The sequence below is a fragment of the Nicotiana tomentosiformis genome, chromosome 7 (genome assembly GCF_000390325.3).
Source record: "Nicotiana tomentosiformis chromosome 7, ASM39032v3, whole genome shotgun sequence".
NCBI lineage: Eukaryota > Viridiplantae > Streptophyta > Magnoliopsida > Solanales > Solanaceae > Nicotiana > Nicotiana tomentosiformis.
The window spans coordinates 103,248,260-103,274,216 of NC_090818.1; the positions used below are offsets into that span (position 1 = coordinate 103,248,260).

Genomic DNA, 25,957 nt, shown 5'->3' on the forward strand with positions numbered 1-25,957 from the left:
AAAAAATTTGCAAAGTACTGAAGAATCTTGAGTAACGGAGGTAAAAACGCTGGAGAGTACTGAAATCCTGAAGGTATGAAGGTAGAAGATTTAATGTAAAGTAAAAAATGAACAAAAGAGGGGTTATTTATAGCGGTGTCGTGACGCTTCGCCTCCAGGGACAGCCGACCGGCAGCTGACATGTATTTAATTCCATTATGACATGACTGACGAGACGTTTCGGATTTTTTGTCGTTTATGTCACGGTGTATCGAAGAAGGAATCGAGACGCTCATGTCGTTTCTCATCAGCTTACTTTCCGAGAAATGAGGGGACTATCTGTGTACGGGTAAAACACTGGCTCATGATATACTCTGACCTTCAATATGGTAAAACGAGCTCGAGATATAATTATGAAAGATCGGAATCGAAGCAAGAAACGAGTCAGAGTACGGGGCCGACAATCAATCCTCGATAATATCGGGGTCATAATTCGAGATCGACCTAAAATCTGAAGAACTTCGGAGAGCGTCGCCGGGCAACCAAGCACGGCCAACAGGAGGCGGTAATATCTGTGACCGGCCGAAAATCACGGCGTGGATCTCGGCACGTATTGATGAAGAACCAGCAATCAGTTAAAAAAGAAGATTTTTTACCTTTTATAAAGTTATACTTAGAGTAGAATTCCCCTACTATATAAAGGGGGGTCTAATGATTCATTAAGGACATTGTAACACGCATTCCAAAGCAATATATTATTATTTTCTTGTTATTAGCTCTTTCTCTTGTTCAATGATGGTCATAGCGAGCCCGGATCGAGGGTGAATATTTCACTAAGTCTGGAACTATCCTCCTCGTATGATTTGAATCTATTTTATCTTTGTTTGTTCAATTTGACTTAATTTATCGCTTTATATCAAATTAATTCGCGTATCATTAAAACCACTTACAAATTTAATTGTTATCCGATTTTGAGGGTAAACACTACTCATGTACAATACGAAGTTTTTCAATATACTTTCCGTTATACTCTAGTTTTATACCCTTGTCGTTAGCTAATTACCTAGTGTTGCTTGTTGTTATTAACAGAATTTCAATATCAAACGGATAGACTGTATTAGGATACTTTTCAGAAAATGTCGATTTACCCATCTACTTTTGAGTACGACCTTCACGTTGAAGTTTTGGTAGAAGTCAAGGACAAACAAGACATTTTTTCTAATCGTCAAGTGCAAGAGTAGACCCAAAATACAAATAGCAAAATTGTTCAATTTTAAAAAAATATTCAATTTCAAATAGTACACAAATTAAATCTTTTTCCCTTTATTCAGAAAACAGAACAAACTGTGTTTAAAAATAAATAAATAAATAAATAATTGAGCAAAAGAATGAAACATTTTGCTTTTAAAAACAAAGTGGATATGAGTTATGACTCAAAAATATTTGCACAAAGTATAAAAATCGTCACAACAAGGAATTGAGCAGTTGCATGAATATTTGTCAACCATCAACTAAAAATACCAAGAACAAATTTTGTTTTTTTATTTATTTAAGGCCTCGTTTATCCATAAAAAAGTATATTTAAATCAATTTTTTTTAAAATGTGTGTGTTCATAAAACTTTTAAGTTTTTGAAAATTTTTCAAAAATAAATTTTTCTAAAACAAAATTTTTTTAAAAATTTCCAAAAAAATATTTCTCCATTCATTATAATATTTTTTTAAATAAAATACATGTTCAAGTATAATTTCAAATTTCAAATATTATTTTTTAATTTAACTCCAAATACAAGTTACAATTTTTATATCCAAACGTCTACTAAATTTCTCATACTCCTTGAAGAAACTTCCCGCTACAGGGTTCCACCTAATAAAACAAAATTAAAAACAACAATAACCGTCATTTGTTTATTCTTTTCATCTAAAATAATCAAAAGATAAAACAGCACAATATACAAAGCCGTTCCCCGTTCGGTCAACTGAATCGATCCGATATCTAATTTCTGATCGATGGAGGACGGTACAATCAACGGAGCACGACGTACTACAATTCAAAGCCAAGTCAGCGACCGTGTGAAGCTCAACGTCGGAGGCAAGCTCTTTGAAACAACAGTATCCACACTTCGCTCTGGTGGACCCGATTCTCTCTTATCCGCCTTATCAAACCGGAATTCCGACGAACCGGTTTTCATCGACCGGGACCCAGAAATCTTCTCGGCTCTCTTAGCTCTTCTCCGGTCTAATCGTCTCCCTTCGACCGCAAAACGATTCTCCAATCAAGAACTCATCGACGAAGCTGTTTACTACGGAATTGAATCACAGCTCAGATCCGCACTCGCTCCGAGTCAACTCAGCGGAATCGACGCTTCACTTCTTTCAACTATCCGCCCCTCATCTGACGGCGTTGTAACGGACTTTAACGCCGTTGATTCTGACGGATCCGTTTGGGTAGCTCATGGAGGGCAGGTTTCGGTTTACGATTGGAGTTTGACCCATACCGAAACTATTCGGACCCATCTTGATTACATCAGCTCGATTCGGAAGGTTGGACCCGATTTGGCAGTTGTCGGGTCTGAATTCGAGTCCGGGCTCCATTTTTATAACTTGGCTAATGGGCGTAGAGTTGGATCTGTCGAATGGACCGACCCGTCTGACCCGAGAATCTACAAGGCAAAAGTCAACGCGGTTGTTGACTCGCCGGACTCTGTCTTTGCGGCCTTCGAGTGTCAGCATAGAGAGAATTGTGTTTTGAGTATCGACAAGTGTACAATGAAAGCGGTTTCGGAGTTGGGAAGGCAATCTGGGAATTCGGCAAAGTCAACGGTCGTCGGAAAGTTGACTTTTTTGCCGGAGATTAATGCATTAGTTGGCGTTTCAGTAACCGCCGGAGCTTTTGGGTATTCGGGTTACGTGCGGTTGTGGGACCCCAGGTCAGGGGACGTTGTGTGGGAGACGAATGAACCCGGGTCGGGTCGGAGCAGCCGGTTTGGTGACTCATTTGCTGACATTGACTTTGACCGGGACGAGTTGACCATGTTCAAGATATGTTCAAAGTCTGGTGATTTGGCGGTGGCAGATCTTCGTAAATTGAGTGAAGATCCATGGGTATATTTGGAAGAGAAAAATCCATGTATGAGGCATGTTGCAAGTGGTGGAAGCAATATTTTACTTCACTGTTATAGAAAGCAGGTGTTCGTCGGAAGAGGGGGAGAGTTGGAGGTGTGGTCAAGAATGGTGGAGAAAGAAAGTGATGTTGAGAGGGAAAGGGTGTTGCATGGAGGGTTGTATAGGAGGAATTATATGGATAAAGTGGAGGATGCTGAAAGAGGGATCATAAAGAAGATCGAGGGAGCTGGTGATAGGCTGTTTGTTACTAGAGAAGATGTTGAGGGTATTGAGGTGTGGCAAAGTTCTCAGTTTTCTGGTGCTGTTTTAAATTTGTGATCATCTAGAGCTGTGAGCTTTGCATCCTTTGTGAGCTCATATTACTGGTTTCATGTCCGACTAGAGGAGAGGCTTGCAATAGCTTGACGATTATAGTAAAGTTAGAAGCCGACCTGAGCTAGTTTGAGATTGAGTATAGTAGTTGTTGTTGTTGTATATTTTGAGCTGTCTGAACTGCAGTTTGTAATGATCATCAATGGGTTGCAGTAGGTTGACGGTAAAGTTAGAAGACAACCTGAACTAGTTGAGATTGAGCATAGTTGTTCTTGTTGTATCTTTTTTAGCTGTGCGACTGCAGCTTGCAATTATCATTAATGAGATGAATTGCGTATTTGGTGATTGCTTTTGGATGTCATGTTGATCAATAAAGAGACAATGTGCAAAGGTTAATATGATTATGTTAATGAACTGAGATTGGATTCATGGTGATCCCTTTTGGACACTATGTTGATCATCAAGAACAATGTGGGAGGTGCTATGCTGTCATAAAATGAAATCAATATGGATTATTGGTGATTTGTGTATCCTGTTTATCGAGAAAGAATGATATCCAAGGGTGTTAAAATAGTTGTATCAGAGGTATGCATCTAACTTTCGCACTTGCTGTTTGTTTTCACGACTTAACTTCCTTGCTAAATTTCTGTATCATTTGGTTTGCCACATGTACACACAAACCTGTAAATTCTTTCCTTAGTTTCATGCAAAATTCCACTTCGACAAGATTCATATTCTATTAGTTGGAAAACAAGGTGCAAAGGAGATTTGTAAGCATTGTATTCTTTGTTTCAGTTGCTAATGATGGTTCGTTTCAACACAGATTAACTCTTTTAGAATGTGTGAGTGTGTCATGTAAATGGTCCCTATTCCTTTTATTTATACTTGTCAAACTCTCTAGTAGGTGGGTTTTTTTTTCTTTTTTTCTTTTTTTCTCTAGGCAAGTAATAAACTGATAAGTGCCATTTGTTGTAATTTAAGTGCTGGAGGCAACTTCCTGGGGTTATGTGGTGGAGTTGTGAGATTATTAGGCAAGCAAAGGGATGCCTTAAGCATGTCAGAAACCACTTCGCGTTAAATCATAATTTCCTGTTTAAAAAAGCTATAAGCGAACAGTGAAATTTTAATGAAAACACTGAATCCAGGCTCATTTGAATACAGAAATAAGTGCTACCATAATTAAGAAAATCAAATATTAAGCTTAATTAATCACAAAAGATTGAAATCCCAAGACTATGGGAGGGGTAAGCGCTAGGCTGACCCCCTCCCCTCCCCCCCCCCCCCCGGGTCCCCAAACAATAGAGAAAAAAGACAAAAGAAAGGAAAAACCCCTCCTTCAAAGTCCAAGTTTAATAAGGACAGATAGTTATACTAGTAAAGACAGAACTAGATGACTGAAGAGGAAATTGCTGGTGTTTTCGAACACCTTTCTTTCTGTAGGAGAAGCTCCTCGCCGGACTGATGGCAGTAATTGTGGAGAAGTTATGATTTCCCTCTCATAGTTGTGGAAGGAATAAGGTCAGAGGAGATACAATCATACAAATGAGCTCAGAGTTAGAGGTAAAGGATCCCATGATACCTGAAAAGGGTAAGTGGAAGCGTAGGTTCTCTAACTGTGTGCAATCAATACTCAAGACTCAGGAGGGCAAAATGCTTTTCTTTGTTTATTTGCAAATGATCTTCCTAATCTCTTTAGGCCCTTCCTTTATCTAAAGGTTACCATACTTGACGATTATAAATTGTTTGATGCACAATACAAAGACTATGTGAAAGTTCTTTTTCTTAAAGGTAGTGGCTGGCTCAATCATTTCTGCTCGAGTAAGGAAGGAGTAGAAACAAGGACTTCACTGAAATAAAATATAAACCTTTGGCTTTTTGTTTGGACAATGCACACTAAACGGGAAAGAATAGCTTGTGAAATAGTGAAAATTGAGAAAGAGAGTGAAAGAAATGAAAAGGAAAGTTTATTTCGAGAACCTCTCAGATAGAACAAAAAGGTGATATGATTCAGTTGCTGATGCCTTAATAAATTGTTTTTTTCAATGAAGTAAGAATATCATTAACAGAAGACATCAAGAAGATGCTTAGGTTACAAAAGAAAAGAAAATATCAGCCCAAGAATAGAGGGGAAAAAACTATTATAAGACTAAAGAGATGATAAATTCCACAAAGGAGTTAGGGTTATATACGGGGTAAGATTAACCAACATCTGGCCTTTCCCTTGAGTGTTAGTTGGCAGTTGAAATGCATCAAAGCATCTTTGATTCCTTTCTGACCATATGCACCACAAAATACAAGCAGGAACCGTAGACCAGACCCTTTGATGGACTTCTCAACTTTCCCGGAACTCCAGCTCGCAAAGGCCTCCCTAACACTGCATAGCATACACCATTCCAGTCCAAAAAGTGTTAGAAACATGTTCCAAATGTCTGTTGCAACTGGGTCGTGAAGAAACAAGTGATTGTTTGTTTCAGAATAGCAAAGGCACATATGACATCTGTTAGCTAGTTGAAAATTCTTCCTATGCATCAATATGTTAATAAATTGTTAACGTCCTATTACTATCAGACCATTATTTATAAGCTATACCGGAAGCTATAAGTCTGCCCCCTCTGCATCAATTGCTCCTTTCATGTCTTATTTTTTGACATTTCTTTGTAAAAATAATTCCAAAAAGTGATGCCAAAACTGAAGGAGATTCTCAGATCTCGTGAATTATTTAGATCCTTAGTCCAGCCACACTCAACTCGTAATATATTTATACTCCATAGTTCCACATTTGATGTTCCTTTTCAAAGTGTTCCCATGATTTCCAATCTTGTCTTCAATCCCATCACATTGGTGGGCACATAAGTGTGGACTGAACAGCGACTTCGAGTATTGTTGGAGACCACACTAGCTTTTTACTTAGTATTAGCTTGATTGTGTTTGTGATAATTGTGTGCCACATTTAATAGTTGTTCAACAGCAACAAACAGTGTAATCCCTCAAGTGGCATCTGGGGAGGTTAGTGTTTACGCAAACCTTACCCCTAGGTTGTTTCGAATAAATCCTCTACTCAAGGAATGAAAAAAAAAAATAGTAACAACAAACAGTAATATCAGCAAGATAAACCATAAACTTCATACACAATAGAGGGATATGATAGAGTTTTTAAAAAAAAATAATGAATGGAGTTCCTTCTTCCATCCTATCATATTCACCGGTACTGATCATTTATACTGTAAACGTCGTTTTCTTGCTTTTGTGCCAGCTCATGATCTAAACGAGTCGCACATACACCCTAGTGCATGTTACTCGACGCTAAGGGCACCCCGAAAGAAACAACAGGTATTAATAGAAATCAAAAAATAAGAAAGTACAAGACTAACATTAATACTATTGGTATGGACAAGGTAAACACACGAGTACTTACTAACCTTCTAACCTAATTCTCGACCTCCATACCCTCCTATCAAGGGTCATGTCCTAGGTAAGCTGAAATAGCGTCATGTCCTGCATAATCAACTCTCTCCAATACTTTTTTGGCCTATCTTTACCTCTCCCCAGACCCACCAAGGCCAACCTCTCACATCTTTCTTACTAGGGCATCAATATTTTTCCTCTTCACATGCCCAAATCATCTAAGCCCCGTTCCGCTTTCCGCATTTTGTCCGCCATAGGGGTCATGCCCACCTTGTCCTGAATATTTTCATTCCTAATCTTATCCATCCTGGTATGCTCGCACATTCATCTCAACATCCTCATTTCTGTCACCTTCATCTTTTAGACATGGGAGCTCTTGACTGGCCAACACTCTGCCCCATACAATATAGTCAGTCTAATCACCTTTCTGTAGAACTTACCTTTAAGTTTCAGCGACACATTATTATCACACAGAACACTGGATGCGAGCCTCCATTTCATCCACCCGCTCCAATACGATGTATGACATACTCGTCAATCTCTCCATTTCCTTGGATTACTGACCCAAGATACTTGAAACTTTCTCTTGAAATTTTCTTGTGTATCGAGCCTTACGTCCACATCTGCTTCACCAGTCACGTCAGCAAATTTGTACTCCAAATATTCTGTTTTGGTCCTGCTCAACTTGAAACCTTTAGACTCCAGGGTCTGTCTCCAAACCTCCAACCTCGCATTGGCACCGCCTCGCGTCTCGTCAATCAGTACATAATACATTGTCATCTGTAAATAACATGCACCATAGCACCTCACATTTGATAGATGTTCAAGAAAATCAATTGTCTATACCAATACTTGGCATAATGTAGGAACGGCAAGCTTAAACTGTGGCACTGCTTTAAGAAAAGCAGAATATCATCAACCTGTACTTTGGAACTTGCATACCTCATTCATGACGGTATACCCAACTTAAAACCAACATGGTTTCTGGCATGGATTTCTACTGTAGAATATTGAACTAACCCTTTCAAACTATTGAATTTGTTAATGTGCAGGTTCAAGCACTAAGGCTCATAGTGTTGTCTTGTTAGACTCTACAAGCTAGAAGGAAAAGAAGTTACCTGGTGATAGAAGTTGAGTGTTACTAAGCCAGTAATATTCTTGATGCTCAGGTTGCATGCTTGCAAAACAGCTGAGCTACAAGCTTGGAGGAGATCTGTATGATGTGGCAACCTCTTGATTCTTGTGTTTTTGGTTGAGCCATTGCCAGAGCTGTATTTTGAAGATGTAAATTTGTGAAATTAAATGCCCATATTCTTGTCTGAACCCTCTCATGTTTGTGTGTTGATATTAAGCTGTGATACTGCTTCAGGAAGTGAATCTTGTAGGCAGCAGGAGTTAGGAGTTGCTGTGATATGGTTGACAGACCTTATTTGATGGTGTCAGTTAATGCATTCTGAATCTACTGTGGTGTAATCTTATTGGAATCAATAAGAGGATTTGTACAAGGACCAACTTTAACACTAGTTATCCTGAAACACTTCAGGAGCAGAATTCTGAATGCCTTAAACTTTAAATTGTGTAGCTAGTGGTAAACTTCTCTATTCTTTTATAATATCATACAATTTTGCAATGTAATTTTCTTCCTTTCCCTTTCTTACGTCCACCCCGCTTGGAAAAAGGTAGAAAGAAAAAGTAAAGCTTTATGCTAACACAGTAAATACTAAAAGTTGAAATCTTTTTTAAAAGGGATATTGGAGGAAATACTTGATGATAGCTTGGGCAGAAGATTTAAGCTTACAAGATCTAAATTTCCAAATGGTGTCATTTGTGTCAACACAGACGTTATTACTAAGATATTTGAGTGTTTTGGCTAGTTTGGTTAGACATTTGGCAGGTAAACTACGATGTATTACTAATAGTACGAATTGTTATTATACTGCAAAAAGCTCAACATTGACAAAAATAGCCAACATTATAAAATTTGTATCTAATGCTAAAGCAGGAAATATAAATGATTCTACTTAAAAGCCAAACATGGTACTACTGTATTAAGTGCATAACTCTTTTAGAAACACCAATTATAATCCATCTATTATTAAATCAGCAACTTGTAATTTTATTGTTGTATTATCTTTCTACTATACAAACCAATACTTTTTAAAGGTGGCACGAAATTTGGGCTCTCTTTTTTTACGGTTCATCTGTGAAAATGGGCTTGGCCCAGAACCAATTGTCAGTTCAAGAAAGTAGAGAGAAATTCATTTGTAGCCACTCCGGGAAAACTAATGACAACTGATAGCCACAAAATAAGGTATACAATTCATAGCCCAAAAATAATTATAAGGGTTAGCAAGTGAAACCTAGAAAACCAACGAGAGACTCTGGCTCCTCAATGCAACCATAATAGTTGCTAGCCCAACCTCTAGCCTAACATTCTTTTAAAATTAATGTTAGTAGTTAAAAATTTTAAAATCTCGCCTAATCACTCCCAAAATCCTTCATATCTAGTGAAATCCCAGTAAAAATTACTATCCTCTCAGCCCCAAAATTCCATCAAACCCAACTGTCTTCTCCACAACCACCAAACTTCTTCCTATTATACATAAATTATAATCCCCTTTTTAAGTTTGACAAAGAATTTTAAATTTTAGTGATCCAATTTAGAAAAATATAATATTACACAAGCAAAAATACCCATGATATAAGAAGAAGAAGAAGAACAAGGTGATGTATGGGTTGTACACGTACTATACGCTTTTTATACATCGTTGAACAATATATATATATATATATATACAAAATTACGTATAAGTACTGTCCAACTTCCTTATTAAACCCATACCCACAATCAACACTTACTGTAAAGGATCTTCACTCACAAAACACCATTATGGCAAGAAGAAGAAGAAGAAGAAGAAGAAGAAGAAGAGGAGGAGGAAGAAGAAGAAGAAGCAATAACCACTTGTATGAAAAAATAACATGTCGATCTACCATAAAATCTCATATTCTCACAAAAATTATCATAACCACCAATAAAACACCAACAGAAATACACAGAGCTTGACTAGAAATTTTTACATTTTCTACTGCCACTCTAATATCATTGCCGTAGTATTAATCAAATAAATTCTTTTAAGATTTAAATTGAGTTTTTGGCAATTTTTCTATCTACTCAAAAGAAACTTTTTCATATAAACTGCAAAATAAAAAGAAAGAAATCTAGATTTGAAATGAGAAATAAAAAAAAGGAGAATGAATAAAGAAGAGAGAGAAATAGACAAAGAAAGAAAATGAAGGAGAAGAAGACAAAAAAAAAGATGTGAGTAATTTCAACAGTGAGTTTTAGAAGATAAAAAATTATTCTTGAGGAATGGAATGAAAGAGATAAAGTTAGGTTGGAAAACGTGTATAATAAATAATGTAAAGTTTTTAGGAGTATGTGATGTTGTCTGTATATGGAGATATGCAATATTGTAGTTCAGACGGTAATAGTTGTGCTAATGGCTATGATTTTATATTAAATTTATTTAACTAGATATTTCGGGTAAAGTGCAAAATTTTGGGATATTAAGGATCCATTTGGCCATAGATTTTGCCAAAATAAACTTGGATTTTATTTGGCAAACACATGTTTGGCCATAGATTTTGCCTACATTTTAGCCAAATTCCTATCACTATTATATTTTTTAAAAATTACCCAAACTTTTGTATTTTATAAAAGAGTCCATCTTTTATTATTTTATCACAATGTTGCTTCGTCTTCTCGGTCATCTGATAGTGTATCATGTAGTTCATTATAAATATGATAATTTTGTATCAAATTTATTTATATGCATGACTATGGTTTGCGATAATATAATGAATGTTATTGATAATGGTACTGTTGGATATTTGTGATAGTTTTTAGAACTTGTGGGTATAAGTCTTCATGTTTTTCCAAACCAAATTTCACCCAAAATAGATGTCCAAATATATTTTCATATTCAAACCAAACTTCACCCAAATCAGATTTTTCAGAATAAATTTGGGAATCTATGGCCAAACGCTAGCTACTTTTTTTAGACGGCCATGCAGTGTTATTTTCTCAAGGAAGTACGTCTTGGTGGCTGATTTCGACGCCGAATTGATATTTGATATCCGCCAATCTTTTAGAGCAAAAAACATAACTAGGCGAAATTATATAAAAAACATTGCTGATGTAGCAGCATTAGGTCTTTTACACATAAGGCAAGAAAATATTTATATTCCTAGCCAAAAAATTTTAAACATTGTACCTTAAATCATCCATCACTCATAGTTCCAGTTACCTACTTCTCCTTAATTAAGATAATTAGTCCTTAGTGTCAGACAATTTTATATTCGGAGCTGTCGTATTCCATATATTCCATATGCCATCTATTATTATATAAAAAGATGAGAAGCAACTAATCGGAAGCAAACAAATGAACTATCTCGTATACTTCTTAGTGCCATAAAATATCTTGTAAATATAAATTATTTCATGTATAATTACACGTAATGTATAACATGTATAAATTATACCCTAAATAATCCGACTACCTCGATGGTATAACAACTCTACATGTAGTATAACATGTATCTTTTTAGTATAAATCATGTATAATTTATCATATCGTTGTACATAAAATATATATTTTTTAATATTGTGGAATGATTGAGAGAAATATACATGCCTAATTGATTGCATATTGTGATAGACTGAGTGATTGGAGAAAATAAGATGAGAGGAGGAGATAATACGAAGAGAGATGAGATCTGATTTCTTTTGACGATGAGAGAGAGTGTGAAATTCCAAAGATTTCATGATTTGTGCATTTTTTCATGGTCATTAATTATTTGCTTATCTTTAAGATATGCTCTAAATGTAAAAAAAAAATAATTTCCGTTTATGTAAAAAATAAAGATTGCTAATATTTTCTTAATTATTTTTTAAAAAGTGCTCAGCCATGTATATTTCTCAAAATAACCGGCGAAAAGCTTAGCGAACCTCTATAGTTATACGCCTTCATTCTGCTTCAGTTGAAGTGTAATCAGGGGATTTCTCCAGCTCATGCTTTGTTAACTTATTTTTTTACATGTTATCTTTGTAGATAAACGAACTAGAATTTTCTTATAAGCCGTTGTCCTAAAAGAAAAAGCACAACCTTTAGGTATTAACACAACTCATATTTGGGACGCTAAAAAAAATAATTTCATTTTAAAGATTATGGACATCATATATATAGCTTGTGAATTAATTGTTGGGCGATAATGACCGCATTTGAAATGTATAGTAAATTAAAAAAAGAACTGTGTATGTATAAATAACATGGACGAAATTCACTAATTCTAAACCCTGAATTTGCCTATGATTAATTGGAATAACGTAAAAAATAAGCTTAGCTTAGGCAATAAGGTCTCAATAAAGCTCGTGGCCTAAGGCCTACTTTTTTTTTTCTTTCTTCTTGTCTATAGTGTAGTTATCTTACACAATATTATTATTTATGTTGGTTTCTCCTTTTTTTCTTTTTCTTTTTGCTTGTAATGTAGTTATCTTACAAAATATAAGAAAATTCAAATTAATAAAATGTTAGTCGTTTATTTATAATGTGTTACCTTGAATATTATTACAAAAAATATCATTTACCAATATGAAGATTTGAGTAGTTTAATTCAAAGTTACAAAATTTCTTTTTTACTTTTACAAGTAATTTATATTTATTTTTTATAAGCTTCAATATTGTAAAAATAAAGCAAAGGAAACTTGACATTGTCGCTTTTAAAGTGACAAGTTTAAATCGGTCTTTTGCTTACGACCTAATTTAGGTACTCTTTCTTATCCGATGGGAAAAGCATCGAGGGACAAAAGAGTATGGATTTATTGCAGGTGTTGTTATGTTTTACTTATAACCAGAAGCTTCATCCTTAACAGGTTTCAATTTTGTAGGATATTTACTATCGGAAAGCAAAGGAAGAAGGATGGCGTGCCCGTAGCGCCTTCAAGCTCTTTCAGATTGATGAGGAATTTAACATCTTTGAAGGTTCTCTTCTCAATAAATTTTCATTAGGTTTCTTTTTCCTTGATTGATGAGTAAAAACTGGTGATTTCTCTTTGATGGATCTGGAAAAGCTGGCAGCTCTATGTTAATTCATTGCAATGCAGCTCCTGATGTAGGGTTTAACCCCTTTTATGAAACTTAAAGAAGTTGTAGGCAAACTACATTTTCAGGTTCTGAAGCAATATTTTATATGGACTATGGAGAATAAGATATCAATTTCTATGTTTCCCATAATATGTTTGGTTAGAGCTTGAAATAATTATATGTTGAATGAGTAGATGGATACTAGTACCCTCTTTCAGCAAAATGCTGCAGATTAGGAGTTCACTAATATTATTTTACATTGCTTTGTTGGTCAGAATTGGTTGTTTGTAGAATTTCACTAATTGCCCTTTCTATATGCAGGTGTGAAACGAGTTGTGGATTTGTGTGCAGCACCAGGCAGCTGGAGTCAGGTATTTTCAATTGAACTTGCTTATTGTTGTTTCTGTGTCGGTGTATAGCTCTGTTATCAATAATCACCTGCTATAAAGATTTGCCTTTTTTTTTTTTTTTTTCTTTTCAAATAACACAACTGATATCTTTAGTCTTGTGCTTACTCATGCTTATTTGAAAGGATTACTATACTTTATAATCATTTTAAGAGTGTGATATAGATTTTGGAGGTGGAACAGATTCTCAAGTTCTCAACCTATTTTTGCACATATATGTATTTTCCCTTTGCGTGACTAATGCCATAGGACAAACGTTGTCATATCTAGAGGTTTGTCCCTCCCTCCCTCCCCTCTCTCTGTGTGTGTGTATCTCTCTTTACACAAGGTTATCTTTATTATGGTGTCCTATTTTGGTCAACTTTTGTTTTTTGCTGTATGATTTGGCTTCTAAACTTGAAAGTTTTTCCCTCTGTGCTTTCTTTAAGCTCTGATGGAACAGATCTACATAGAGGATAAGAACTGAAAATATCTTGAGAATTAAAAAGAGGGAGTTTAGTCTATGCCCAGAAAGTACTATGTTTTAGACTGTAATCTTGAACTTTACTAGGGAAATAATGGGAAAGAATTTTCTTTTTCTGATTTTTAGAGGTACTCATTGGACAAATATCTATATGCTATTGGATTTGGCATGATGTTTTATAGTCCACCATTATTTGGCTTATTTCTGATAGAACCATTACTTTTCACAAAGAAAGATATGAAAAAGTAAAGAAATATAATTAACATGCTACATGTCTTTCTCCTTATTGCTTGCTCCATTTCTTTGTCCCTAAATGTTTTTATTCTCTTTATAGGTTTTAAGCCGGAAGTTATATCTCCCAGCAAAGTTGTCACCTGATATCAAGTATGTGTACTTTCCTTTTTGTAGAATTGGTTCTATGACAATTTCTCTTACCTCTTTTTGTCTTTTTGATGGATAAATCATATTAGGAGCTCGGGATGGTTGTCCAGGTCAATGTTTCTTAATCCAGCAAATATCTTAGTCACTTAGCTAGTTAAAGTGAATAAAGATGCCTGTTATAATGATATTCTAAAGTTTTCTTTTCAAATCTAATGATCGAGTGCTCCTGTGTAGTTAGTGTCTCTGTGAATTGTTTTCTCATTGTCTCATTTGTTCCTAATTTTATCATTCAATCTTTTGGAAAGAGAGTTAATTAGCATGCTGTCATATTCATCATGTAATAATGTGGAAGAACAATTAGTCATGAACCACAGCTTCAGCTTGCTGCATCCTCTTCTCCTAGATCCCAGTAACACATTGACCTTGCCCCACATGACCACGTGGAATGGGAAAAAGTTTGCTCTCCATTACTTTTTTCTAACGGTGATTGAGTTAGGCTATTGACAAGTTTCCTACCTTAGAGGCTTGTCGCTGCAGCTATGATACGTCTGTGAGAGAGGAGATTTTAGCATTCACTCTTTGGCCAACTTTAAAATTGTAAAAGTCAAGTTGCTACCACTGATATTGTTTTTTGTTTTCCTGGCCATGTCACAAACATGTATGTAATGAGGTGCTACTATCTTTCTTATTCATGTGGTTTCCAGGGATGGCGATCTACCACTTATTGTGGCTATTGACTTACAGCCTATGGCTCCCATTGAAGGTGTTATTCAAGTACAGGGTGATATAACAAATGCTAAAACAGCTGAAGTGGTATGGATTCCTATGCTGTTTCATTTATTATATATGAAATTTTGATTTTTGAAGGCTGGTTTGTTACTTCCTAATTAGGTTTCGAGAATAACTAGCATTTTGGCACATTTGATGCATGTGCACTTTATAGAATCGAGATAATTATTATCTATGACATGTAATACAAAAACTTATAAACTGTGAGAATTGATTGTGGATATTTCTCTGGGAAGATAAGCAATTTAAGTAGAAAAGAACCATTTTGCAAATTCTAGTGTTTATGTTTTTTCATAATGTCTTCCATTTGGAGAACGAAAATTTAAAGTTGAAATGGATGAAGCAGACATGTTGAAAAAATTGACTACCTAAAAGGAAAGTAACTTCCTGTTCCATAGTAGAGCTATTTGAGAGAATTTAAAATTAATTATTAAAAAAAGAGTGCATTTAGAATGGATGGAGTAATCGACGGCTGAGAAAATTTAGTAGATGGAACAGTTATATACTCTACTTTCTTACTTTTAGCCATTATTATTTATTTTGTTTAATTTCTCTTGGAATATCTTAAAGAAATTATCTCCCGTAAGAATCTATGCAATTTTCATCTAATATATAAATATCATAATTTTCCTTTTCTCAGATATCTCTTAAAATGTTATACTGTAGCAATTAATACACTTGGAGATAATAAGTTTCCGTGTTACAATTACTCATACAAGAAATTAAACAGTGGCATTAAGTTTAAGTTGAATCAGGAAAAGTGGGTTTATCGGAATCTAAAGTTCAGCACACGAGAGATTGAGTTAGTAACTCTGGTTGATGTTGAGGGCATGACCAATAGAAAGGAAGAAAGAAACATGCATTTTATATTAGCAGTTTGAGGACATTGTTGGTTTCCCCATTTTATGTCGATTAGACACAATGCTCAGAGAAAACGAAGGTTAAATTTGGACCGAAGGTGGCTATTTTGGTGTCCAACTGCATCTTTGAGAGTTCACATGTAAGTTAGGATTAGATGTGGCGAAACTGAACTCGGTGTGTGTCCTTTTATACCTTGATCTGTGTCACTATTGGCTGGACTGCTACACACAAATAATTTTTTTTTTTGATGAAGTAAGGGAATTTCATTAAAAGGCATCAAGAAGATGCATAGCAAAAATTACAATATAAAGGTATTGTCTGCTCATATGCAGAAAACTTACGGGACAACTAGGGAGCAGACAAACTCAAGAAATAGTTCAACACTAGTTACAGGGGCCTGATTGAACCAACTAAATAAGTTAATTAAACACGTGGCTTTAAGAGTGTGGTTGGGAGTTGAAATCCCATCAAAACATCTACGGTTCCTTTCATTCCAAATACTCCAAAAAATAGCACCAGGTACCATTGACCAAGTCTTTTTGATGGATTTCCCAACTCTCCAAGAACACCAACTCTCATAAGCTTCCTTGATACTGTTTGGCATAACCCAGGCAAGTCCAAAAACTGATAAAAACATACGCCAAATATCAGTTGCTACTGAACAGTGCAAAAAAAGATGCCTCACACTCTCTGATTCCATCTGGCACATATAACATCTATTCACAGTCGGTATAAGTCTTCTGCTAAGATTGTCTTGAGTAAGACAAGCTTCATACAATGTTGTCCACATAAAGCCAACTACTTTTGTAGGTAGTTTGGTTTTCCATATAAGCTTCCGTGGCCATTTGTCGATCAATTCCTTGTTGGAGCATAGATTGTCATATCCTCTTTTGACAGTATAGGTTATCTCTTTTGATTCACCTCATTCCAACCTATCCTGCACCTGGGAATTGACATTAGCACCTGATAATTTATTGAGCAAACCCAACATATCATTCAAAACCCAACATGTCCCTTCTGAAATGTGAAGCCCAAGCACTATTTTGCCAAACATGTGAGATAGTTGCATCTTTATTACTAGCAAGTAAAAATAAAGCTGGAAATTCATCTTTCAGGGTCTCTGTACCTAGCCATTTATCTTTCCAGAATGATATATGCCCCGTTCCTTAGCTTGAGTGATGACTTGAGCTTGAATTCTCCCCAAAGCTTTGAAATGTGTTTCCAGGGGCCTGAACCATGTGGAGCTCTCCCCTGCCCACCCCATACTTTGCTTGAATTACTGTTTTCCATAGCCCTGAACTTTCCATGTTGTACCTCCGATGCCATTTCATCAATAAACTCTTGTTATGCAAGGCAAGGTCCTTTATCCCTAGCCCTCCATGGTTCTTAGGAAGAATAACTCTTGGCCATTTAACCAGATGGAACTTGTGAGTGTTACTGTTGCCTTCCCATAAAAAATCTCTTCTTAATTGATCAAGTCTCCTTTGTACCTTAGTTGGGATTGGGAATAAGGACATGAAATATGTTGGTATGCTATCTAGCACACTATTGATGAGTGTAAGTCTGCCTCCAAAGGATAGGTATTACATTTTCCAGGAAGCAGTTTTCTTTCAAATTTTTCAATCACTCCATTCCAGATGCCTTGAGACTTGTATCTAGCTCCCAATGGGAGTCCCAGATATGATGTAGGGAAAGATCCCACTTTACAATTCATAACCTCTGCAAGCTCATCCAGATTTGGGATTGTGTTAACCGGATAGATGGTGCTTTTCAGCATGTTCATGTGTAGGCCTGAAATAGCTTCAAAAATCATTAGCGTGAGATGAAGATATAGAACTTGTGATTTTTCAGCTCCGCAAAAAATCAGAGTGTCGCCTGCGTATAGCAGATGCGACACCATCACAGAATTGCCCTCTTCATTGCCCACCTTAAAACCCTCCAGCCAATGGAGCTGGTTAGCTTTGTCTAACATTTTGCTTAGGCCTTCCATAGCAAGAATGAACAAAAAAGGTGACAGTGGATCTCCTTGTCTGAGGCCTTTTTGGGGAGAGAAAAACCCAACAGGTCCACCATTGATTAAAATTGAGTACTTCACTGTGGTAATACAAAATTTAATCCATCTAATCCAGCGTTCTCCAAATCCCATCTTCCTGAGTATATTGATCAAGTACGCCCAATTGAGTTGGTCAAATGCCTTTTCAATGTCAAGTTTGAAAAGTAGACCAGGTTGCCCAGACTTTATCTTCCAATCTAATATTTCATTGGCTATTAGAGCTGCATCAGTGATCTGCCTTGATTTGATGAAAGCATTTTGATGTCATGAAACTAGCTTCCCTATCACCCCTTTCAACCTCTCTGCTATGATCTTGGGGGCTATTTTATAAACACTATCAATCAAGCTGATTGGTCTGTAGTCCCTTAATTCAGTGGCTCCTTTCTTCTTAGGGATTAGAGCTATAAACGAGGCATTACAAGACCTGACTAAGTTGCCATACTGGTGAAAATAATGAAGTGCACCCATGATATCATACTTTACTACCGCCCATGATTTCTGGTAAAATGCCATAGTGTAACCATCTGGACCTGGAGCTTTATCAGGTGCACAAGCTTTGATAATGTCCAGAACTTCTGCCTCTTCAAATGGTCTTTCCAGCAACTCTTTCTCTTCTCTAGATAAAGTTGCTACATCTTCTAGCCTGGCTGAAGGTCTCCATCTTTCATTTTCAGTGTACAACTTCTGATAGAAGTCTAAAATCTCACCTCTGATTAAAGCCTTGTCTTCAATGAAATCATCTTCAATTTTGAGTCTGTCAATACGATTATTTCTCCTATTGGAATTGGCAACTTTCTGAAAGAACTTGGTGTTTTTATCCTTCTTTGAGCCACAAACATCTTGATTTTTGCCTCCAGGAAACTTCTTCTGCTTTGGCCAGCTGTTGAATTTCCATTTGAAGTCTCATCATGCTGGATTTTTCTTCTTGAGAAATAGTTCTGCCTTCAGTTTGTTGTTGCAAAAAGAAAAGCTCCTCTAGGGATCTTCCCCTCCTAGCTGCAATTCTGCCATATACCTCTCTGTTCCAAGTTGTGAGATCTTTTTTTAGTAGCTTCAATTTATTCACCAGTACAAAGTCAGGAGTGCCATTGACTTCATAACTCTGCCACCATGACTTGATCCTATCCTGAAAGCCTTATGTGTTTAACCACATATTTTCAAATTTAAAGTAGGATGGATTTGAATCCCAGTCCCCACTTTCCAACATGATATGATAATGATCTGAGATGACTTTGGGAAGCGCTACTTGACTTGGATATTCTCCTCTCCTCTCCTCTGGACCAGGTGAATTGAGCTCCCTGCAATGGTAAGTCTAATAAGCAAAGATCTTGAATGATATCTGAGAACCCCCTCATGGCCCTTGATCTTCTCAGACAATTATGCCTTTCACTTTCAAACCTACAAACATTGAAATCGCCTCCTATTACCCATTGCTCATCCCAGATTCCTCTAACAGCCCCTAGTTCATTCCATAACTCTTCTCTTTCCCAGTTTGTGTGTGGCCCATACACCCCTGTAAAGCAGAATCTGAAGTTCTCATTAGTGTTTTCCAGCATGCTTGAGATGGAATAAGTACCCTGTTGAATTTCAATACAATTCCCTTTTGTCCCACATAGTAATTATGCCACCCCTAGTACCACTGGTCTTGAGTTCTGCCCAGCCAGCCCATCTTGTGCCCCATATGTGTCTTGCTAGAATCCCATTCCAATCTTCCAATTTAGTTTCTTGCAGACAAAGAATATCCGGTTTTCAAACTTTAATTAGTGATTTAATTGTATCCCTCTTTCCAGTATCATTTAACCCTCCAACGTTCCAGCTAAGGATTTTGATTTTCATCCGGAAAAGACTGAATATTTCCTCCCCTTACACTTTTTATTCCCCCCCCCCCCCCCCCCCCCCCAATAATAATTTACCAAGCATAACAACCTTTTGGCTTCTGTTTCCCCCTTTTTGTTAGGTTTTCTTTCCCTCGTATACTTCTGGTTCTTTGCTTGGGTTTGTCTTTTCTCCTCCATCCTTATAATCATATCTAAAATTTCATGTTCGAACCCCTTCACATTAACTCCGAATGCCTTGCAAACTTTCCCCATCACTAACTTGGTCCATTTAGATGTCTCAATTACTGTAGGATTCTGTAATTGCTCACCGGAATCGTACCAGGGGAGAGAGAGACAATCACTTGCTGATTGTAAAGAGAATTGAGAATCAGAATCACTAACCGGAGACAAAGCAATTCTGGGAAGCAATCTTGGCATGCACAGGGGATAATTCATATCCTCACCTTCATCATCAGCTTCCAGATAATGTAAAGAGTTACTATTCTGTTGATATTGAATATGATGTACATCGATGGAGTTGTTAGTGATTGGACTTTTTGCTCTCAATCTCTTGGGATTAGTGGCTGTCTCAGGTTCTACACCACCCTTCAAAGAATTCTCTGCATGTGGTTGTGAGGAGGCCATATCGATGATTGTAATAGATTCTTTTCCCAGACGAGAGTTTGAGTACTCAGATTGTTCAGGTTGTTGGGGTTGTTGATTCTCATCTATTACCCGTGTGATTAGAAAAAAAACCTTTAGCTCTCCATTGGGTAATTTGTGGTGGGGCTTTTTTATGTTTTTGGGCTTTGTGTTTTGGGCCTTTAGAATAATAGGAAGTATCTATGTTTGGGCCCTTTAAAAGAAGGCTCTTTGAAACCCTAGATTTGCTAGTTGAGGGATCCCCAGAATAATTTTGGGGCTTTACATTAACTGGTGGTACAAAGGAAGTGTCTAGGTTTGGGTCCTTTAAATGAAGGCCCATAGAAACCCTAGATCTGCTAGTTGAGGGACCCACAGAATAATCATTGGACTTCTCATTAGCTGATGGTACAAAGGGTTCCGAGATTTTTGAATTAAAGTGAGGCTTCTCCACATGCCCACCCACGTGCTTGTAACCAGAAAGGGGAACTGCAGGATACGAGGTCTCGATATTTGCAACGACCGGCAAAGCACCACCGGAACAACTCCGATCAGATTTTCTGGCGAATCTAGGAGTAGCAGAAACTTCATCTACCAAAGAAATTTCGAACTTCCATTCTCCTATATCAAGATTAATCTTACCCGGTGTTTTGGCTTCAGTGTTCCTTATGCATATCCTAGCCCAGAGAAGATGATTGATGTGTTTTGTATCATCATCAACCCCAACATAGCCACCACAAAATTCACCAATAGTTTTAAAAGTATCCAGTGACCAAGCATGAAGCGGGATGCCGAATGCTTTGATCCATCTGAGTTCCGACTTCTTGCTTGTTAGATCTGTACCGGCCACCGGTGTCCACCACTCCAATGACAATCGTCTTTCGTTCCAATGCCATTCACCGACATTGATTCTCTCAGTTTCTTCCCTTGAGGGAAACTGGAACAAGAATCTGTTACGAGAGATTGGTGTAATTTTTAGACCAGAGCATACATGCCATCTGCTAGTAAACCATTTGTGCAACACCTCTGATTTTGGGTTGTAGCTGAATGGGTCATTGAAGTAGCCAATCATACAACTCTGCAAAAAGTTTCTCTTGCTTTTAACTCAGAACCTGCTGCTTGAGACACTACCTTGTCCGGCCATTGATATATTCTGGCAGCTTCAACAAAAGGCTTTGTGTGAATATCAGTAAATGTCTGCAAAATCTCCCCAGCCCTTGTTATGTTCATCTTCCGGAACAATGATTGCATTGCTTCTATCTCCCACCCAAGTTTCAATTCTGACAAAACGGCCATAACTGTTGAAGTTCTGATACACTCTGTAAATGTATGTTTGAACCTTCCTTCCCCAACGTCTACATAAGTTCCCTGTACCCCTGGATGCTAGAGCAAGAGATTCACAAACCCATCGCAGATTCTCTTCATCAATGTAGATTCTGCTCGTAAATCTCCTGTTCCATTCTATCAGTGTATACCATCTAATTCGTCCTTCATGATTCCCTGCCAATTCGAATGATTTAGAGCCAGATGTGAAGAAAGTTCTTTCCCCCATGATTTGAAATCACCGGTGAAGATTTACACAACATATTTCAGAAGAGAGAGAGAGAGAGAAAGAGGAGAAGAGAGAGGAGAGAGACACACAAATAACTTTTATAACACAAGAGGCATGATCCATGATTTCAGGCTGTGAAAACATTGAGTTTGCATTTTAGGCAAAAAATTAGGGATGGTGCTGCAATTTGCTCATCATAAATCTTGCACATCCATGCTACTCAAAATGTTGTAATACATTGGGCTTCTTATCTTAGTGTGTTCGTCTGTTCCCTATTATCTTCGTTATTACATTTTCTCTTCTTTGTTTTTCTCGTTCTTCTAGGAGTATATTAGGAGATATTAGTACTATGTTATTTTCCCTCATGCTTTGTGGTTAACAGTTTATATGAATCATTATCAATTTCTAACAGGTTATTAGACATTTTGACGGATGCAAGGCTGACCTTGTTGTCTGTGATGGTGCACCTGATGGTAAGAAACTGCTTTCAACTGCCCTGATACATTACTTTGGTCTTTGCTGTATTTGACGAAACTAATCTGTGCTAATGTTTATCTTATGTTGCAGTAACGGGACTTCATGACATGGATGAATTTGTTCAGTCCCAGCTGATATTGGCGGTTAGTTTCTAAGAGAAAATAGGTGGAATTGGTTTAATGAATAATATTCACCTCTATATTGCAACACTGTAATAACTCTAGAAGGCACACTCATATAGATGTGTAGTTTTCATGGCTTTGCTACATGCCTGCATCTATAAAATTATTGGTGCCATTGTTGTCTAGGAACACTTGAAAGCCTAATTAGAAGTTCCTTGTTTTCTATGTAGGATGTCTGAAAGAAATGCCTTTTTGTGAATCTCCATCATAAATTGTGTTTTTGAGGAAGATAACTAATTCTTTTTCTATCTGGTGATGTTATTTCACTATTTTCACTTTGCTTCGTATATAGATTACCAGAAAAAGAAAATAATTGTTTCTGTATGTCATCTTACTGCATTTTTAGTTTTTTGATATCCTGCTTATAATGTGCAATTATTCCTTGAAAGATCAGTTATATGTGCTTTAAGAGATGTTTCTCATGTAAGTCTGCCATGTTGTTCTCAGTCTTTGTTTCATCTGGGTGGTTGAACTTGCAGGGCCTAACCATAGTCACTCACATACTAAAAAGAGGCGGAAAGTTCATAGCAAAAATTTTTCGAGGAAAAGACACAAGCCTCCTTTACTGTCAGGTTCATTGCACGTGTACTCATTATTTTTTGATTTAGTTACTTCACTCATTCAAGATCTCGTTTAGTCTTTAGACGAGACCTCTATTTCTTGTTTTCTGCTGTCGGATATTCTACATTCTTGGGTTATCATGGTGGATTGCTTATTTTTTTGCCTTCATAATGCAGCTAAAACTATTTTTCACAGAAGTGACTTTTTCTAAGCCAAAAAGCAGTCGGAATTCTAGCATAGGTGAGTAGCTAATGTTTTCTACCTTGTTTATGTGGCAAATTTTCCTGCTAATGGAACCCATTCATTTGCGAGCTCTTGCTAATTAAATATGTTGTAATATTTCGTGAGAACTTAATATTGTAAAATTTTAAGGATTTCTGTATTTGCTTTATGCCCTTACATCTAGAAAGGACCCCAAGTTTGTTGTTTCACACAGAAATATTACATAATATTGACTGCTTCCTATTGCCTTATGATATTTCTGCAGAGTTAGTTTGTATATCCGGCTTCAACTTTGGTTATTTCTATGAATTAGTGGTAGGTGTTTTAGGATAAATAACGTCTATTAGGTATATCAAATGTGAATTGGAATGAAACTTGGGGTGTGTTGGTATGAAGGAAAATGTGTTTCCAATTTTCCCATATTTGGTTGGCTCAAATATTTTGGAAAATATTTTCCTTATTAAATCATTTTTCTCCAAATGAAGGAAAATGACTTCCCTACCAAGAGAAGGGAAATCATTTTTCAAAACTCCTTTTCAACCTTCCTCACCCCTGGCCTCTCCCCCAATCCACACCTTTGCCGACCCGGCCTCTAAACTCCTTTTCAACCCTGACTTACCACCCTACATCACGACCTCACCCCAACCACTCCGAGACAATGGGTGAGGGTGGGGGAAGGAGCTGGGCAGTGTTGAGGTCGATGTTGAGGTTGGGTTTATGGAGTTGGGCTTGAGGTCCGGGGTTGGGTTTGGGGTCGGGATCAGGGTAGGGGATGGGGTCAGTGTCAGGGTTTGCGGATGGGGGCAAGGTCGGGGTTGGGGTTCGCAGTCTAATTGGTGATAGGGTCGGGATCCAGATTGAGGTCCGGATTAGAGTCTGGTTCGAGATTAGTTTATGGGGCCGAGATTGGGTCTGGGGTTGAGGTTCGGAATTCAGGGTACCCGTAACTCCACCGCCTCGCTCCTGCCCCCGCCCTCACCCGTTTCGTCTCTCATAGTGTTTGCCTAGATTATATATTTTTCATAACATTTTTTGCTAACTAACCAAACACTAGAAAATAAGTAAATAAACTACTATTTTCCGTGGAACACATTTTCCTTCCTACCAAGCACACCTTTGTATTTTTATATTTCCGGGTGGAAGATATCTTAAAGCAACACTAGAATTGCTATGCACATAAATCTAATACTAACGTTACCTTGTACAGAGGCATTTGCAGTTTGCGAGAATTACTCTCCACCTGAAGGATTTAATGAGAAAGATCTTCATCGCCTTCTTGAAAAGATTGGAAGTCCATCTGGCATAGTGGACCTAGGTAATTTCCATGTGCAGATGCTTCTTCTCTAAATGGCCTTTTACTTTACGCCAACTTTAACTTTTGCCACCTTATGATTTTTGAGGCAAGTGACATGGATCTTAAATCTGCCTCTATATCTTTTTCTTCGTGGTGGAATATAGTTTTTAGTTGCTGTTTTTTATGTTGGAAGTAATGCGGCTTCCATTTTTTAAGTTCAGATTATAATTAATTCCGACTATATATTTGTATTTTGCATCATCTTTCAAGCATTTTTTTGCATGACAGATTGCAGTAGTGCATGGCTGGAAGGTCCTAATAAGGTGTATATTCCATTTCTGGCTTGTGGAGACCTTAGTGGGTATGATTCAGACCGTTCATATCCACTTCCTAAAGCTGCAGATGGAACCTATCAGTGTTTAGATCCTGTACAACCTCCAATTGCACCGCCATATAAACGAGCTCTTGAAATGAAGAAAGCGTCAAGTCAAGGAATCCAAAACCTAGACAAGCTTTCTCTTGGCTCCTGATCTTACCATCCAGAATTATCCCATTCCGTGACATCTGAAAATCGCTTATATGTCACCAAATGTAAGTACTCTTTATTGCTAATTGATGAATTTAATATGTATTGTTAAGACTTTAGATAGTTTAAACCAGATGAGAGTCATCTACTTGTGTCCCAGGGCAAAGGTAGTACAGCACATGATGTGTGGTAGGCGCGCTTCATGTGAACTAAGTTTGGAGAAAGATAGGGGAGCTAGTCCATTATCCACCAAGTTTCAAGTTCAGAGCAACTGATTTATCAGTTATCAGAAAAGAATGATAGTAGTAATATACTTTGCGTAATAACGAATTTATTTTGTACTTGGGTGATTAAATCTAAAATTAACAGACAATGATCACTGGTTATATTACATCGCGTGAGACTTCCTGTGACAACAGTAGTTCTTTAGATGTATGAAATGATTTTCTAGATTACTGCTAATGATGCTTATAGTATAGGCCTTTTACCAATCATTAATGAGAAAAATAGGTGTTGTATTCCAAACGATTATTTTTTAAAATGACGAAACGTAATTTTGTCGTAACTTGGTTTGCTTTCTTTAAGACTTGGTTGTGTTCCATGTGAATTTGAGTGTGTAACAGTAAGCTAGTCAACAGTCAAATCAATATGTAACTAACGGGTCAAATGGAGTTGCCATAATTCAGCTGAAACCGAGCAGAAAATGGCAGCAATTTCCTCCTCAATTGCTTCTCTTTTTCAACCTTGACACTCCTAAAAACCCATGA

The 25,957-nt window shown here is 37.0% G+C and overlaps 2 protein-coding genes across 3 annotated transcripts; both read left to right on the forward strand.

Annotated features, from left to right (window-relative positions):
• Positions 1-1,880: 1,880 nt before the first annotated feature.
• LOC104087691 (protein ENDOPLASMIC RETICULUM-ARRESTED PEN3) lies at positions 1,881-8,481 on the forward strand. Its single transcript, XM_009592233.4, has 2 exons — positions 1,881-4,000; positions 7,873-8,481. Exon 1 carries the CDS (start codon positions 1,988-1,990, stop codon positions 3,419-3,421), a length of 1,434 nt encoding a protein of 477 aa, XP_009590528.1. The 5' UTR covers positions 1,881-1,987; the 3' UTR covers positions 3,422-4,000; positions 7,873-8,481.
• A 4,087-nt stretch (positions 8,482-12,568) lies between these two features.
• LOC104087692 (uncharacterized) lies at positions 12,569-25,581 on the forward strand. Of its 2 annotated transcripts, XR_001967579.3 has the most exons (12): positions 12,569-12,690; positions 12,768-12,861; positions 13,285-13,334; positions 14,168-14,217; positions 14,919-15,027; positions 22,341-22,401; positions 22,496-22,548; positions 23,067-23,159; positions 23,325-23,388; positions 24,578-24,685; positions 24,953-25,255; positions 25,351-25,581. XR_001967579.3 is itself a non-coding variant. In XM_018767931.3 (11 exons), the coding sequence occupies exons 1-11, from the start codon at positions 12,664-12,666 to the stop codon at positions 25,192-25,194; spliced, it is 951 nt and encodes a 316-aa protein (XP_018623447.1). In that variant the 5' UTR covers positions 12,569-12,663; the 3' UTR covers positions 25,195-25,581. The 2 variants fall into 2 exon arrangements, 1 of the variants encoding a protein (XP_018623447.1); XM_018767931.3 differs by having other exon boundaries at positions 24,953-25,581.
• The last annotated feature ends 376 nt before the right edge of the window (positions 25,582-25,957 follow it).

Excerpts from the sequence above, each read along its gene's own strand:
- LOC104087692 (XM_018767931.3), top strand. The coding sequence starts at position 12,664 with ATGGGAAAAGCATCGAGGGACAAAAGA. Across the intron at positions 22,549-23,066 it reads AGTCCCAGCTGATATTGGCG|GGCCTAACCATAGTCACTCA; the intron begins GTTAGTTTCTAA and ends TTGAACTTGCAG. Across the intron at positions 23,389-24,577 it reads CAGTCGGAATTCTAGCATAG|AGGCATTTGCAGTTTGCGAG; the intron begins GTGAGTAGCTAA and ends TACCTTGTACAG.
- LOC104087691 (XM_009592233.4), top strand. The coding sequence starts at position 1,988 with ATGGAGGACGGTACAATCAACGGAGCACGACGTACTACAATTCAAAGC.